This window comes from Gopherus evgoodei, chromosome 6 (genome assembly GCF_007399415.2).
Source record: "Gopherus evgoodei ecotype Sinaloan lineage chromosome 6, rGopEvg1_v1.p, whole genome shotgun sequence".
Taxonomy (NCBI): Eukaryota; Metazoa; Chordata; order Testudines; family Testudinidae; genus Gopherus; species Gopherus evgoodei.
This window is the reverse complement of record NC_044327.1, coordinates 1654155-1672221: the sequence shown is the minus strand read 5'-3', so window position 1 is coordinate 1672221 and position 18067 is coordinate 1654155. Positions and strand designations below refer to the sequence as shown.

The window sequence follows — 18067 nt, the reverse complement described above, 5'->3', positions numbered from 1 at the left end:
CCAATGGAACAAAGTGGAGGCAATACAAGGTTGGCCTCGACCAATCCGCAAAAAGCAGGTCAGAGCATTTTTAGGGATAGTAGGATACTATCAGAGATTCATCCCTCATTTTGCCACAAGAGCAGGGCCATTGATGGATCTGGTAGAAGCTCGGGGCTCCGAGATAGTAAAGTGGACTGATGCGACAGAAGAAGCATTTGCAGATTTACGGACAGCGCTATGCTGCCATCCAGTACTCATAGCCCCAGACTTCGAGAAGGAATTCATCCTACAAACGGACGCCTCAGAGGTGGGGCTCGGTGCCGTCCTTTCCCAGATGGCAGGGGAGGAGGAGCACCCCATCTTGTACCTCAGCCGGAAGCTCCTGCCCAAGGAACAAAAGTACGCTGTTGTTGAAAAGGAATGTCTGGCGATAACATGGGCTATGGAGACTCTCCGCTACTATCTCTTGGGGCGCCGGTTTACCCTCGTGACAGACCACGCCCCGCTCCAGTGGATGCACAGGAACAAGGAGAAGAACGCCAGAGTGACGAGGTGGTTCCTCTCTCTGCAGCCTTTCTATTTTCGGGTCCAGCATAGAGCTGGAAGCCAACATGGCAACGCTGATGGCCTATCGCGATGGCACTGCCTCTCGTCCCAAGTAGCCCAACCCCTTGGTGCTGAGCAGGGGTGGGGGAGGGGAGATATGTGATACAGCATGGCTAGAGGGCAGCAGGAGAGTGTTAGCAGGGAGCCTTATTTCCTGCAAGGGGAGGAAGGTTTGTTATAGACTAACTAGAGCACCTGAAGCCAATTAGAGCACCAGCAGTCAGTCATGTGATAAAAACCCCTGCTTCAGTCAGACAGTGTGGGAGTTGGAGCAGAGAGCATTTTGAAGGAGTTGGAACAGAGAGACCAAAAGGAAAGTTTGGAGGAGTGCTGCAGTGGGCTGAGAAATCCAAAAGGAACCCTAGGTAAGGGGCACCTGGCTTGTGTAGAAGGAAGGCTAGAAGCCCCTTCCCAAGCTGAAGGGCAGGAGAGGGAAGTAGCCCAGGGGAAGGAACCGCTAGTTCAATTGGTTCACCACAAACCTCAGGGCCCCTGGGTTGGGACCTGGAGAAGAGGGCGGGCCCAGGTCCCTCCCTCTCCACTCCCCTCCTCAAGGAAAACTAGTGGGGTAATTAAAATACCGGTTCAGAAGCAAGCAATGGCGCCCTGAACCTTCCCCAAAGAGAAAGCGTGAGACCCAGCGTAACAGTACCGGCAGTTTGCCACACCCCCATAACCCAAGCCTGACCCCAGATGTACAGTACCTTCCCTCTCAACCTGTGTAATTTTCATTTCAGATATTTACTTTAATAAATTTTTAAATGCAGCAGAAAACCCCACTGTATTAGAATACTTTTGTCCTGAAAAAGCAAAGTAGCTTAGGATCAATAGAACCCATCTTTGCAAAGGTGGAGACTCTCTCCTCCTGTTTATTCCATTCTCATTCCCTGAAAGAAAGAAATGAGCCATCTGCTACACTTCTTAGAAAGTCAATCATTTATAAATTGATGGTTGTTTTTCCATCTATAAACAGCACAAAGGAAAGGTACAGACTTCACAAGACAGAATAATCACTTCTACAGCAATTAAACTGCTTTAACTACCCAGATACAGGGTAATGAAAGTGTTCTATGTACTGACATTGTACAGCTAATTTAGACCAAGTACTGAAACAGTTCTGGGCTCCTGAACTGAAAATTATACTCAGCATATTTGGACTCATAAAAGCATGAACATGTTCAGCCCTTCATTAAGAAGCATGCTCCAAAGCAAGTTAAAAACAGTTATGGTTTCCAGAGTTTCAAGAGGCCGTCTTCACTGTAGGTGGCGATCAAGTTCTGATGGGGATGATGAGCGATGCCAATTACATCCTTTTCATGAACCTACAGGAGGAACAGAAAAAAAACTGCTGCAAGTCTTCCCTTCACATCACCTCAAACCAAATCATATTCTCAGGCATAAGCAACAGTAAGATGAGTAAAGGTTCAGAGCACATGTCAGTAACTTAGGGCCAAGCAATGCAGGAAGTGTGGCTATGCCAACGAGACCCCACCCCACATATTGTGTAGCTGGAAACCCCTTTCCAGACCAATGGCAGGCAGCTGTGACACAACGCCATCCAAGACTGCCTAGTCCAGGAGTAGGCAACCTATGGCACGCGTGCCGAAGACAGCATGCAAGCTGATATTCACTGGCACTCACACTGCTCAGGTCCTGGCCATCAGTGCGGGGAGGCTCTGCATTTTAATTTAATTTTAAATGAAGCTTCTTAAAAACATTTTAAAAACCTTATTTACTTTACATACAACAATAGTTTGGTTATATATTACAGACTTAAAGAAAGAGACCTTCTAAAAATGTTAAAATGTATTACTGGCACACGAAACCTTAAATTAGAGTGAATAAATGAAGACTCGGCCCAACACTTCTGAAAGGTTGCAGATCCCTGGCCTAGTCAGAGCCATCCCACCACCTCTGGGGAAGGTAACCGTGAACTCCGCCATCCCTGGAATGGACAGCCAACTGCGACCAGATCGTCCTAGTGTGGACATCACAGTGGCCTTTGAGAACAGGATTCTGGCCTTCTGCAACGCCCGAGCTCGAAAGGTGGAGAAATACACCGCTCTGGCCATGCCTTTAGAGCTAGGGGTTACAAGGTTCAAACACACACACTGACTGTCGGAGCCCTGGGCACATGGGACCCCAGTAATGAGTGAGTGTTGCGGAAATGCGGAATCGGTCAGCACTAAGCTTGGCTGATGTGGCAACTCATCGTACTGGATGCCATCAGGTAGTCGAGGAACATCTATTTAGAACACATCACTGGACATTGGCAATACCAGGAGAGAGGAGCTGGAGTGCCGTGGAGAAGCGAAATCAGGAAAGTAACTGCAATACTTCTCTAAATGCTCAATTACTGAGGGACAATCTACTATATATGCTCTCCACAACCAACTCTTAGTATAAACATTCATGAGTAATGTACCTGAACATTTGGATGTTAATATCTAAACTGTATCACTATATGCATTTGCCTAAATTCGGGTTATTGCACATTATGTACTACATGCATTTTACGAGTTTTAAACCACACTTTGTACTTTTGGTTAATTTATGTACAGACACTCTTTCCTTAACATGTGTATTATATGATTTTAATGTTAGCTTTAATAATAATTCCTAAATCTGTTCTTCTGTTGGTGTGCTTATAACTATTCATTGCTGTAATGTGCTTATAGCAACGATCCTTTATTAATCCTTTATAAACTATTTATAAACTGAACCTTAATATAAATTGTAACCTCTGGTTTATAAGTCTTGTCTGGGGGACCATTACACCATTCCTATAATGTATTTTACGCTATGTTACATGTACTCTCAACCTTAAGTCCATTTTATTATATTAGTCTGGAAATTAAAAAAAAAAAAAAAAAAAAAAAAAAAAAAAAAAGGTACTATTCATCCAAAAATAGTTTCTTAAAATGCACGATATTTCAGTGTCTCTGGAAAGCCTGAGGAGTCCAAATCATTCCATTAAGATCAAGATCATTCTGGGCAAAAATGGTCTGACATTTAAGTAGCTCAGTTTCTTTAGCTCATCCAAGAGAAGGTTATGAGATGACTTGATCATGGTTTAGAACAGGATGGGCAAACTTTTTGGCCTGAGGGCCACATGGGGATTCCGAAACTATATGGAGGGCGGAGTAGGGACCACATCGGGATTCCAAAACTGTATGGAGGGCGGAGTAGGGAAGGCTGTGCCGCCCAAAACAGCCTGGCCCCACCCCCTATCCACCCCTCCCACTTCCCACCCCCTGGCTGCCCCCCTCAGAATCCCTGACCCATCTAATACCCACCCCCCGCTGCTTGTCCCCTGACTGCCCCCTCCTGGGACCCCCCCGCCCCTAATAGGCCCCCAGGGACCCCATCCCTTATCCAACCCCCCCCGCTCCCTGTCCTCTGACCCCTATCCATACCCTCGCCCCCTGACAGGCCCCCTGGGACTCCCACACCTATCCAACTCCACCGTTCCCTATCCCCTGACCGCACCCCTCCAGAACCTTCGTCCCATCCAACTGCCCCCTGCTCCCTGTCCCCCAGGACCTCCTGCCTCTTATCCAACCCCGCCCTCTGCCCCCTTACTATGCACTCAGAGCAGCAGGACTGGCAGCTGCGCCACCTGGCCGGAGCCTGTTGCACTGCCCAGCAGGAGCTCGCAGCCCCGCCACCCACAGTGCTGCTGACACAGAGAGCTGAGGCTGCGGGGGGTGGAGGGAGACAGCAGGGGAGGGGCTGAGGGTTAGCCTTCCAAGCCAAGAGCTCAAGGGCCGAGGAGGACGGTCCGTCCGCCCCACCCCACCCCACTCCCATAGTTTGCCCACCTCTGGTTTAGAAATCTCTCTATGGGGAGATTTCTGACAGTAGAGGAGTAACACAGCAGACAGGAAGCTGAAGCAGGGCACATTCAAACAGGAAGTGAAGCACAATTTGTTTTGGAGGTAACAGCAAGAGTAACTAACCAGTGGAGCAGTTTAGCTGGGTGTGAGGGACTCTCCAAAATCAAGACTGGATCTTTTTAAGAGAGCTGCTCCAGATCAACCAGAAATGAAAGGCTTGGTGCAGGAATCACTTGGTAGAATTCTCTAGCCTGTGTTACGCAGGTGATCAAACTGGAGAATCTTAATGGTCCCTTCTGACTTTAGACTATGACTGTGATTGTTTTTCCAGAGCTGTGTAAAAGTGATCCTGGAATCCCAAACTACTATTATGGTATGGTGGAGGCCATGCTGAGGAACCATCCTGCTCTGTTCTGCCACAGCTTGTGCCCTGTGCCTAGTCTCCAGTCAATGACCCGAGACCCCTTCCTCTTGTTTGGCCCAATTCCCCCTCTCCACTCCAAGTGTGGCTCTAGAGCAGCTAGCGCTCTCTGGGCGCCCACGCACAACAAGAGCCGTTCTATGGAACCCAGCCACTCAGAGTGCAAAGTGGAAGAGTCACACCCCTAATGCTTTAACCTAAAAGGAAAGTGTGCAAACACAAACTGTAATAGAAGTGTGTGCACTTTAACCTGTGGGAAGTGCAGGGTTAAATCACTGTATATAATCACAACTACTTCAAAAATCTTTTAAGGAATTTGTGGCTACGTTCTAGCTAAAACTATCTATTTTTATTCTTAAACACATTTTCCTCAAAATAACCCAGCTCTTTAGCTAAGCACTCAGGACCAACCCTACAACCACCACCCGAGGGTGCTTGTCATGGGAGTACAGTAACGCCACACATAACATTGTACTAATGTTCCTGAAAAATGCTATTTTAAGCGAAATGATGTTAAGCGAATCCAATTCCCCCATAAGAACTGATGTGGGGATGGGGAAGAGGTTAGGTTCCAGGGACATTTTTTGAAATGGTGGAGTCAGAGGGTGGGATATTTCCCAAGGAATACTTTGCTGCTAAATGATGAACTAGCACTCAGCTGAGCCCTCAAGGGTTAACATGTTGTTATGGCAGCCTCATACTCTACAAGGCAGCACGAACGGAGGGAGGAGACACAGCATGGCAGAGAGAGAGAGTATGTGTGCGTAAGTAAAAAGAGAAAGACACACACCATGTGTGAGAGGGACGCGCACTGCCCCTTTAAGTTCGCTGACTCCACTTTAAGTACACTGCCTTTTAAGTAGATCAGCAAGATGAGACAGCAGCTGCTGCCAGCAAGCTCCCTCCGTCCTGAGCCCTGTCGTGTCCCCACTGCTCTATGGAGATGGGATACAGGAGCAGGGGGAGGCGGACCCCCTGACATTAGCACCCCTTTTCCCCACCCTTTGCACAGCAAGCAGGAGGCTCCTGGGAGCAGCTCCAAGGCAGGGGGCAGGAGCAGCACATGGCAGTGGGGGGAGGGACAGCTGAACTGCTGGCAATTGATAGCCTGCTGGCCGGCAGCTGCACAGAGAACTTAAGGGGGCTGACAACAGGGCTGCTGGTCCACCCTGGTTCCAAGCCCCCACCAGCTAGCTCCAATGGGCTGCTCTTTCTGCAAGCAGTGGACAAAGCAAGTGGCTGCCAAACAACATTATAAGGGAGCATTGGGCAACTTTAAACGAGTGTGTCCCCTAATCCATCAGCAACATAACAAAATAAAGTTAACCGGGACGACGTTAAGTAAGGAGTTACTGTAAGTGGTCACTATGGATTTTATGTTTGCATGAATATTCTAGAACTGATGAGAACACAGATTCTACTTCATGTTTACATTCAAATAGCTTGTGCTAAGTACTCACTGTCAGAGTTCTCTCCAGCTTGCCAGTCACTGTGCTGAAACAATACAGCACAAAGTCTTCACCCACACAGTAGATCCATTCGCCACGTGGTGAAAGGGCACAGCAAACAAAGTCACCTCCTTCTCTCTTACCAGAGCTGAAGCTTCTTACAATCTATAAAACCCAAAGAAAGGTTCACTGGATTCACATGTGGCAGCAACAGCGCTACTCTAGCAAAAGTTAGCTTCAATTAGATACTGGGGTCATGAATTTAGTTGCCTAAATAATCAGCCTGATTTTCAGAAGGGCAGAGTACCCAGCAGTTACCACTGAAAGGAGAGATCAGGATTTCACCCACTACAATGCTTGGAAGGATCACAAATCTTTTCCTGATTCTAATACTGGTTAAGCTCTTTCCTAGATGCTTCAAAGGGAGATGCCTGGGATCACATACTTGTCCTTGCATGTTCATGATGACCACTGTGTTTGATCTGTTGCAAACAACAAAGTGTTCTGGATTTTTAGGCAGCAGAACCACACTATTCACGGTGATGTCTGTTCCTGCAGTGCTGCCAAGAGATTTGAAGGTGTTGGAGCACTCAGTTGTCTTCATATTCCAAATCTATTGAGCAGAATACAAAGTGGAATCACTTTATGATCAGGCACATTTCTGCATTTTAATTAAAAAGACACCACACTTTTGGAGGAGATACTATGCATTTAAAAAATGTCTATTGAAACTAGAGGAAAAAGAGTAATGAACACCAAAAATGGTAAATTCAATAGGTTCAAAGATTTTTAGGCCAGAAAAGACCATTATGATCATCTAAGCCAATTGCCTATATAGCACTGGCCTTAAAATTTTACCCAGCAATTCCTGAATCAAGCCCAATAACTACTGGGTGAACAAGAACAGGTTTCTTTAGAAAGATATCCAAATATGAAGATTACTTACCTGTAGCTGAGGTTCTTTGAGACGGACTCTGAACAATCCCACTCAGGGGGTGCTTTGACCAGTGCAGCCTGAATGGTAAAATTCTACTAATGGTAACAGTTGGCACAATCACATACCTCCCTTGTCTCCTGTCACTGAACTCCGGACATTCTAGGGCCAGGGTTTAAAAGGAGAGTAGCACTCTATTGCCTTAGTTCCAACTCCAAGCCCTTTGGAAAGCAAGACTAACTCCAAAGTAGCGGGGAAAAGGAGGAGGGAAGCGTCAATATGCAGAGTCTATCTTGAAGAATATCAATTATAGGTAAGCAACCTTCATTTCTTCCTTTAAGCGTCCTCTGCATATTCCCGCTCACGGCAAGCTGCCTTTGCTCCATTTGAAAGAGTTCTGATGCCTTGAGGAATGGATAATCTTTTCAATTTATAAATTTCATAAATACCTAACTCATCTAGAAAGAGTCTGTTCAGAAATAGCTTTTCCCTTGTTTTTTTGGTCCATAAGTTATAAACAGCCTTGAAAACTGTCTATACTTAGTCTGTTGAAATAAAAACATAACACTCTCCTTGCATCTAACATGTAATTTAGTTTCCCCATTATGAGTATGGGGTTTCGGGTAAAATTACGATTAATTTATGTGAAAATCAGAAACTATTTTTGGTAAAAACTTAGAATGAATGTGAAGATTAACTTTATCCTTATGAAACACTGAATGGTGGATCAGCCATTAATGCATGCAAGTCACTTATGCATTTCACTGCAGTGACTGTATTGAAAACACTGTTTTTACAGATAGATGACATGAAGAACAGCTCCCCAAAGGGTCAAAAGGAGGTCTAATTAATTTTACTAGTGCTACGTTCAAATCCCAGGAGGGCACAGGAGTTCTTACATGAGGATATAAATTATTAGGGTCTTTTAAAAACTTCTTAACCATATCATTAGGAAAATGGATTTTCCCCTCTACGGGTACATGACATTCTGAGAGATTAAATTTAACTGAAGATAATGAAAGAGGTGTCTTCTTAAGATACAATAAATACTCTAATATATAAATAGAACCATATAAGAATCCACATTATACAAGGAAATCCTTTTCCATTTAAGACTACAGCACATCCATGTGAATTCTTTTCTACAATACTAGAGTACATTCTGTACTTCAAAAGTCTTTCTTCTACCAAAGCTAAAGGTCATGCAGCCCAGAGAAGAGACCTAAGGTCCAGATGACAGACCTTCCCTCTTTGCTGTGTCAACAAGTCCAGTCTCAGTAGTACAGGTTCCACTAATCCTTGTGACATGTAATCAAATCCAGATTCCATTGCTGTCTGGGCCATGCTGGTGCTATTAAAATCAGCCAGACTTGTCTTATTGTGTTTATCACTCTCTGAATGATGGGAAATGCATACATTAGACCTTACACCACCTTGTAGCATCCAGGAATCTACATATAATGGGCCCAATGACAAACCCTGAGCCCTGGCTATGATAAAACTACCTTTAAGGGTAATTATCTCTAAGACTAAATGCCCCAGTTTGCTACAACACACAGAACAGAACAACACAATCCCATACATGGCTCGTAGAAGCAAGTGACCAATTTACCTTCACTGTGCCGTCAGAGGACGCACTGATAATATAGTGACCATCCTGTGTAAAAGTAGCTTCATTAACAAATGAAGAATGACCACGGAATTCCTTCAGAGTTTTTCCCGATTTTAAGCCATGAATCCTGTTACAATATTTTAAAAAACATGGTAATAGAATAATTAATCTAGAGAGGTACTATTCAGAGATGTAAAATAAAGAAAGAATTCAGTTTGTTGTCTGATGTACAGAGCAAGTAATAAAATAGCCTAACACATCTGCATCTAGAATAATACATTTGTCATCACAAACTCCTTTCCCCAAATATAATATCTGACCATGAAAAATGTATCATCAACTTGAAAACTAATAAATTAAAAAAAAAAGTTAGTTAAAGGTAGTTTCAAGTATACACAAAACATAAAACCCCAAGAACGGGCAGGGGAACACAGATTTTTGTTTTAGTTTTAAGGTGAATTTAGTGATCATGAAAAGCACCAGCTTAAGAACCCTGGAGACTTAAGTCTTATTTTTTTTTCATTTTGACCATGATCTGTTTACTGAGTTCAAAGCAAATAGATCCTATGCAGCAGAAGCAGTATAATGTGCTAGAACTCTTTTCTGAAGGGAGTAATCTGAGCATGAAAAGGACAATTCATGCCTAAACTCTCAGCTAACACTGCCAAGAGAATTCCATTGCTGCTTAAGATTTTTGGTAACATGGACACCAGCCCCTAATCTAGGTACTTCCATGGCCCCAGTCACATTAGCATCTAAGCAACCACCAGCTACCTAAAAAATTCACAACTCTTTTCATTCCCAGGCTCTAGAAAAACTAGCGTGACTAGTTTACAGAGCAGTTATGAGATGTGGAAGCACGCACGTGTGGTAGAAGCTTTGAGAGAAGGCTAAGCTGAAGGAGGGAATTTGCCATTTACTTTTGAAGAAGGTTGTTCTTGTGGTCACTTCTTCCTTATGAGAGTGAGTTCCCATAATCTAGTAGGCCCAGCTCCTGCATGCACAAGCCTTTTCCGAAGGGGACAGTTTCACTGCTCCAAGAACCAAAGCAGTCATGGGGGCGCATTGGGCTGTTTGGGAATGGGTAAGAGAGGTGCAGCCCTTCCTGCAGTAGGGGAAGGTCTCCACTCCCCTTATTCCTAGAAGATGTAAGTGATGAGCTGCTTCTTGGGCCACAGAGTTAAAGTCCTCAGGTCCAGGAAGTTCAACGGCTGCGCCACTTCCTGGAGGTGTCTGTCTGGGGGGGTGTCTCACAATGCTTCCTGCTGGAAGCAGAGAAGATGGAACTCTGTTGGCAACGTGCTTCTCACTGACTAAGGGAGGTTATAGAAAGTTGTGGCAGGTGTGATGTCACATGTTCACGATGGCCACAACCTTTCTTCTGTGCAGTTCCTGCTGGGAGGACAGACACAAGTGACCCTGCAGAACCTTTTAAACTCTCCTCAGGCTGCAGCTGCCTGAAGCCCTTTTCTGTGGAGAAGGAAAATGAACTGAGATGACCACTGTTACATATAACCCACCAGCAGCTATCGAATGGTAGCGACTGGGTTCATTCAGAACTGGTGCTGAAGAACGGCCCCTATCTCATTATCGGCAGGGACCATCAGGTCGCAGTACTGGCCTTGTAGCCAGTTTCAGAAACAGTTGTTCTAAAGTTTGAATGTAAGCCAATGAGAGGTGCTCAGCTGGCCTTTCTTGCTGGGACATATGACAGGTGTAAAAGTACTGAAATGGCTGAATCTGAGAACAGAAATGCTTTTAAAAAAAACAAAAACAATACATCATGGCTAGCACCTGCTGTGAACATTGGAATGAAAATAGGTTAACACAAAAATAGGTTACAAAAATTGAAAGGGCAAAAATGTAAACTATTTGTTCAAGAGGAAAGAGCCAAGTATTTTTATTGATGTTCAAAACATTAAGGACTAGCTTTCATGTAAGCTAAAAACATCCAAGAGTTTAAGGCAAGTGGACTGAAGAAACAATACTTGGAACTTCTATTAGAGCTTCTTGTACATTACAGCCCTCAAAATGTATAACTTACCTGATTGTCTGATCAAAAGAAGCACTAAGAATCTGACTGCTGTCTTTAGAGAAACTGAGGCAGGTGACACCTTTACTGTGAGCTCGTTCAAATCTCCTCAAACACTGCCCACTCTGAATCTTCCATACCTGAGGGACATCCAAAATACTAGTTAGAAAAAGGACTCCTCTTAAATCAAGTGAAATTCACAAGGTAGCCAGGACTAAGATGAAGAGTATCCAGGATCAAAAGATAAGCTACAATAGCACTGGAGGTGGTGTTTTTACCTCCACAAAATATTTAACGCCGTGAGACATGTATCTAAGAGGCACCTGCATGACTCTACTCAATTTGGATTCAAACAAGACTCTGGCAAATAGAGTGATGAAGTTTCTCGTTGATGTGGGAGAGGGGATGGGATTGATTTGAGGAGTCTACTGTATGGAAGCTACACACAAGAACATGGAATCACAGAATATCAGGGTTGGAAGGGACCTCAGAAGGTCATCTAGTCCAACTCCCTGCTCAAAGCATGACCAATCCCCACCTACACCCCAAATGGCCCCCTCAAGGATTTAGCTCACAACCCTGGGTTTAGCAGGCCAACGCTCAAACCACTGAGCTATCCCATTCCCACTCCAGGGGAAGCTATGTTTTGGGAAATGACTCAGGGCAACAAATTTCCCACCTAAACAAGGACAAATCACTGCAGATAAAATGGGTGGGAAAATGCCCCTCATTAGAGAAGACTTTAAATTGATGTTTGAGACTCATGGAGAGAACGGGGGAAATCAGGGGAGACGAGAGAGCTGATCATTTGAGGGGAAAGGGGGAAATCACCCCAGATTTTATAGCCCCGTGTGAGATGCTAAGAGAGAAAAGGGGCAGAACTAGAGAGAATTTGTATCAGGGGGTGAGAGGCAAGTGTCACATACAGGGGAAGGATCCAATTTACTTCCCTCCCTGCTTCCTCGGCCAGCCACTTCTCCCCTGGGAACTTCCTGGCTGCACAGAGACAGTTCAACACCCCCACCCCCTCCGAGCGTCCCACTGACCTTCCCCTCCCTACAACTCCGACTTCTCCCCTCCCTGCCTGACACCCCCATCTCCCCCCACACCACAGGGGACCCCTCCCCCGCCAGGCCCCAGTCTCTGCCCCTCAAATCCCAGCAGTGCCAGGGGCAGATCCTGCTGCAGCTCCACTGGGGCTGAGGCAGTTCCGAGGCTTCTCTATGTTATGTGGTATGCCTGCTCTTTCCCTTCTCTGTTACTAGACACAAAAAGCAGCTTCAAGTTTGGCTACATCTGAAGGTTAATATAAAACCAGCACAAACCCCATATAGTGAACCTGTCACTGTGGCATTGCACCACTGCACCAGTCTGAGTTAGGAAGATGACTTTTCTGTTGAAATTTCAGATTAATTTCATCTTTGTGAATAACTATTACAACGTCAGGTTCAGAATCACCCCAGCGCAGAAGCTGCCATTAGAACTTTTTCTCCTTGCACTCTGCTGTGACAGATTTACCATGAAACGGGCTGCATTTCCCTCCCCATTCCAGGACTGGCCAATTCTTTCAAATTTTCAATATTATTTCATACCCTAAAATACATCAAATTCTGGAGATACCTGAGAGCACTCCACAGTTAGGGATGGGTTTAAAATGGAGCATAAATTCCTCATTTTCTGCAAGCAGATGGCCAGGCAGTGTGTAGTGTCACTGAATTAATCTGATTTCTGAAATTTTCTTCATAGGATTTCAATAGGAGCTCTTTAAATTTGGTCTCTGGGTGAGCTTTTCCTTTCCTGTCCTACTTTTAGCTGCTGACCACTCTCTTACACACTACATCTACTCCATACTTGGCAAAGGCAGTGGATTCTGACTAGAACTTGTACAATAAGTAGGGTGGTGGATTTTTTTTCCCCAATAAAAATGTTTAGCTTTTATTCTTGCTCTAATTGGAAGTTTATACACTACAGACAAAAGCCCGATTGGAGGCAGCCAGCATGGGCACACAAGGCCTTCTCTGTTAGGAGTTACACTTCTGTCAGATGTGATCCTACAGCTGGTGCCCAGCTGTTGGCATGAGAGACACAAGAGATGACAGATAAACAGTGTCTGCAGTTGCACTTGCCTCACCCCGCTGATCCTACCTCTAGTCCAACCCTCCTCCCTTATTAACTATATAAAAAACCTAGGAAACATACAAAAAACTTTGCTGTGTAGCAGCCATGCTTGCTACATACACACCCACCAACTCCATGCCAGACACAAACCTACAAAAGTAAGACAATGAAAAGTTAAGCCACCTAACAGTACATACCCTCTGCTCTTTCTGCCATACGCCCACACCTTACCATACCACAGCTACTGTACACCATCCACGTAGTGCTATCTCCTAGTAATGCCAGCCTTCCACAGCTCTTTAGTAAACTACTCTCTCCCAACACTATTACACCAAACATCCAACTACTAGTGTTTTGGGGAGGGTTAAAACTAATCAGGTAAAGGGGTGCGTGCACAAGAGCAAAGGGGGAAGAGCTACGGTTGCAGCAGATGGTTGCTGTGGTATGGTTAGGTGTGTGCCAGCCACCTTTTTTATAAAATGCTATCTCATGATACCCCTCCATAAATTTATCAAGCTTAGTCTTGAAGCCAGATGTGTCTTTTGCCCCTACTACTCCCCTTGGAAGACTGTTCCAGAACTTCACTCCTCTAATGGTTAGAAACCTTCGTCTAGTTTCAAATCTAAACTTCCTAGTGTCCAGTTTATATCCATTTGTTCTTGTGTCCACATTGGAACGGAGCTTAAATAATTCCTCTCTCTCCCTGTTATTTATCCATCTGATATATTTAAAGAGAGCAATCAAATCTCCCCTCAGCCTTCTTTTGGTTAGGCTAAACAAGCCAAGCACATTCAGTCTCCTTTCATAAGACAAGTTTTCCATTTCTCAGATCATCCTAGTAGCCCTTCTCTGAACCTGTTCCAGTTGAATTCATCCTTCTTTAACATGGGAGACCAGAACTGCACACAGTATTCCACATGAGGTCTCACCAGTGCCTTGTATAACGGTACTAACACCTCCTTATCTTTACTGGAAATACCTCGCCTGATGCATCCCAAAATTGCATTAGCTTTTTTAACGGTCAAATCACGTTGGTGGCTCATAGTCATCCTGTGATCAACCAATACTCTGAGGTCCTTCTCCTTTGTTACTTCCAACTGATGTGTTCCCAGTTTATAACCAAATTTCTTGTTATTAATCCATAAATGCATGATCTTGCACTATTAAATTTCATCCTATTACTGTTACTCCAGTTTACAAGGTCATCCAGATCTTCCTGTATGACATCCCGGTCCTTCTCTGTGTTAGCAATACCCCCCAGCTGTGTCATCTGCAAATTTTATTAGCACATTCCCACTTTTTGTGCTAAGGTCAGTAATAAAAAGATTAAATAAGACTGGTCCCAAAACTGATCCTTGAGGAACTCCACTAGTAACCTCCTTCCAGCCTGACAGTTCACCCTTCAGTACAACCCGTTGTAGTCTCCCCTTTAACCAGTTCCTTATCCACCTTTCAATTTTCATATTGATCCCCATCTTTTCCAATTTAACTAATAACTCCCCATGTAGAACTGTATGAAATGCCTTACTGAAATCGACGTAAATGAGATCCACTGTGTTTCCTTTGTCTAAAAAATGTTACCTTCTCAAAGAAGGAGACCAGGCTGGTTTGGCATGATCTATCTTTCGTAAAACCATGTTGTATTTTGTCCCAATTACCATTGACCTCAATGTCCTTAACTACTTTCTCCTTCAAAATTTTTTCCAACACCTTGCATATTACAGATGTCAAACTAACAGGCCTATAGTTATTCGGATCACGTTTTTTTCCCTTTCTTAAAAATAGGAACTATGTTAAAAATTCTCCAGTCGTACGGTACAACCCGACTTTACGGATTCATTAAAAATTCTTGCTAATGGGCTTGCAATTTCATGTGCCAGTTCCTTTAATATTCTTGGATGAAGATTATCTGGGTCTCCCGATTTAGTCCCATTAAGGTGTTCGAGTTTGGCTTCTACCTCAGATGTGGTAATATCTACCTCCATATCCTCATTCCCATTTGTCATCCTACTATTATCCCTAAGTTCCTCATTAGCCTCATTAAAGACTGAGGCAAAGTATTTGTTTAGATATTGGGTCATGCCCAGATTATCCTTAACCTCCATTCCATCCTCAGTGTTTAGCGGTCCCACTTCTTCTTTCTTTGTTTTCTTCTCCTTTATATGGCTACAGAAACTTTTACTATTGGTTTTAATTCCCTTTGCAAGGTCCAACTCTGCATGGCTTTTGCCTTTCTCACTTCATCTCTACATGTTCTGACCTCAATAAGGTAGCTTTCCTTGATAATCTCTCCCATCTAAAATGGCATCCCCTCTTGTTGGTTCAGCAACTACTTGGTGAAGGAATCCATCAGCCATCACATCCAGAAAAATCTTATTACTACTAACACTTGTCCTCCAGTCTATATCTGAGAAGTTAAAGTCTCCCATGATCACACAATTCCCATTAGTGTTTACTTTATTAAAAATATAAAAGAGGTCTCCAACCATAATCAAATCGGATCCCGGTGGTCTGTAGCACACCCCAAGCACTATCTCAGGGGAGGCTCTAGTAGCTTTTTTTCCTCAATGTGATTTTTGCCCAGACAGACTCTGTCTTATCCATTCCATCACTTCTTATTTCTTTACAGTTAACCTCATCACTGATATACATTGCTACTCCACCACCTTTGCCTTTATTTCTGTCTTTCCTAAACAGCACATAGCCTTCAATACCTGTACTCCAGTCATGACTACTATTCCACTATGTTTCTGTTATCCCTATAATATCCGGTTTTACTTCCTGCACCAGTAGCTCCAGTTCCTCCATTTTGTTCCCTAGGCTCCTAGCATTAGTGTACAAACATCTTAATTTTTGCCATTTGGCCTCACTGTCATTCTCTACCTGATTAGGCACAGACAGTCTACTACCAGCATCTCTTATAAGACTGGTATCTACACTATCCTTCCTCCTTATCTCCATTCTCCTGCCCACGGTTGTATTCTTTCTTACTTTGTTTTCTTCCCTCTCAATGTTAAATTCCAGCGTGGAGATTACCTGGACATCTCCCAACCATCTCCCCCCAATTCCTAGTTTAAAGCTCTCTTATCAGTTGTGCCAGTCTCCATCCTAGAAGTCTATTTCCCTACTTACCCAGGTGAAGTCCATCCTGAGAGAACAGTCCTCTGTCCATGAATGCTTCCCAGTGGTCATACATCCCAAAGCCCTCCTTATAGCACCACTGCCTGAGCCATCTGTTGATTGCCATAATCTTGTCACACCTTTGTTGCCCTTCTCTAGGAACAGGCAGAATCACACTGAGGATCACCTGAGCTTTGATTTCCTTAAGTGTCTTCCCCAATCTGGCATAGTCTCCCTTGACATGTTCCAGTGACAATTTAGCCGTATCATTCGTTCCCACATGAAGGACAATCAGTGGATTCTTTCCCGCTCCTGTTAGGATCTTTTTCAGCCTCAGATCCACATCCTGTATCTTAGCATCTGGCAGACAGCACACCCTTCTGTTCTCCGGATTAGCTCTAGTTACAGGCCTGTATATTCTTCTCAGTAAGGAGTCCCCAGTCACGTAGACCTGCCTTTTCCTGGTGATGGTGCGATTCTCTGATCTATTCCCTGTTCCCTCTGGCTGAAAGTCCTCTCTATTTCTATTGTCCCTTGCAATCCTCCGCAACCCATCCTGTATCGTCCTGGGCTCATATTTGGTGTTGTCTCCATTGACTCTTCCCCTCTTCCTATAGGACTAGCTGCTCTTCTCTTCTTCCTTGTCCTCTCACCTTAGCGACCACCTGCCATGCCCCTTCTTCATTTTCCAACTCCGCAAACCTGTTCCTGAGCTCTATTTCTCTTTCACTGGCCCATCTTTTCCTCTGCCTGGTTCTCTTAGTCACATGCTTCCACTGTCCATTTTCCTCACCCAGCAGTCTCCCCTCAGATTTCTTTGGTCCTGCTTCCATCTGCAAGTCTGAGCTTTTCCCTTCAGCCTCCTCATGTCTTTGCTCCATTATCTGCTCGAACCCCCTTCTAAACTCAACCAGAGTTTCCACCTGCATCTCCAGTCCTCGGCTCTTTTTTTCCATCAGCTCTATCAGGCAGCACTTCATGCAGACAAAACTCTTTTCAGATACCCCTTCCAGGATCATGTACATGCCGCAGCTTCCACATCCTCAATGTGTCTTTCACTGCTGCCTCTGAATTGGTCATAGCTTTCCCACCTAAAACCTGTTAGTCCAGGAAACACAAACCGAAGCAAACCACCACCACCTACAGCAAAACAAACTCCCAGTAGGCACCAGAACACCGGCAGACTACCACCCACTCCCTTCACTGGCCTGTCTATTCCTCTGCCTAGGTCTTAGTCTCCCCCGCAAACTCCCCTTGAAACTCTCCTGTTTACAGCTCTGTTTGCTGGCTCCTGTGCCGCTGCAGCTGTCTATGCCGCTGCCTGACTGGCTACCTTTATAGACCCCTAAGCAGAGAAGTCCCATCCCCCAATCAGGGCTCAGTTTCTCTCCCAGCACACTGCTCCTACCAGCCTCCACATATGTAACTACAGAATACAATACACAAAATACAAAAACCTTCTCCTCCAGCAGGCTGGAAGAGAAGAACAGAACTCCCACTGAAACTCTCATTTACAGCTCTGTTTGCTGGCTCCTGTGCCGCTGCAGCTGTCTATGCCGCTTCCTGACTAGCTGGCTATAGTATGAGAAAATATATTAATGTAATGTTTAAGAAAAGTTTTGTAAATGAGTTCCAGTAGTCCATGGATCAGGGACCCAATCTTATGAGGCTCCACAGGCTTCTGTATAGATTATTGAGGTTAATCTTTCTATCTACCCAATGAGACTCAGTGTTCAGTCTAGAAGATACCATCAGAGATGCTTAATTTTACAGTTCTCAAACTGAGGATTTGTGTCTCCAGAGATAATAGGCTTGTTAACAGCAAAAATGTTTTTTATATAAATAAATAATATAGAGAGGTGAGAAATAACAGACCTGAACCCTATTGTCCCTCTGCAAATTTGTGTAAACAGAGTCAATCCCTTACCTCTCTCTAAAGGTGCAAAGTTTCAAAAAGT

General features: G+C 44.4%; 1 protein-coding gene across 1 annotated transcript in view; it reads right to left on the bottom strand.

The window, feature by feature from the left end:
• Nucleotides 1–1501: 1501 nt before the first annotated feature.
• SMU1 (SMU1 DNA replication regulator and spliceosomal factor) overlaps nt 1502–18067 on the bottom strand; it is a 30829-nt gene continuing 14263 nt past the window's right edge. Inside the window, exons 8-12 of the mRNA XM_030566123.1 lie at nt 10884–11011; nt 8840–8966; nt 6739–6906; nt 6306–6458; nt 1502–1910 (exon numbers count right to left, since the gene is read on the bottom strand). Coding sequence (XP_030421983.1) covers nt 1812–1910; nt 6306–6458; nt 6739–6906; nt 8840–8966; nt 10884–11011 — 675 coding nt within the window. The 3' untranslated portion in view covers nt 1502–1811. The remainder of the gene's footprint in view (nt 1911–6305; nt 6459–6738; nt 6907–8839; nt 8967–10883; nt 11012–18067) is intronic.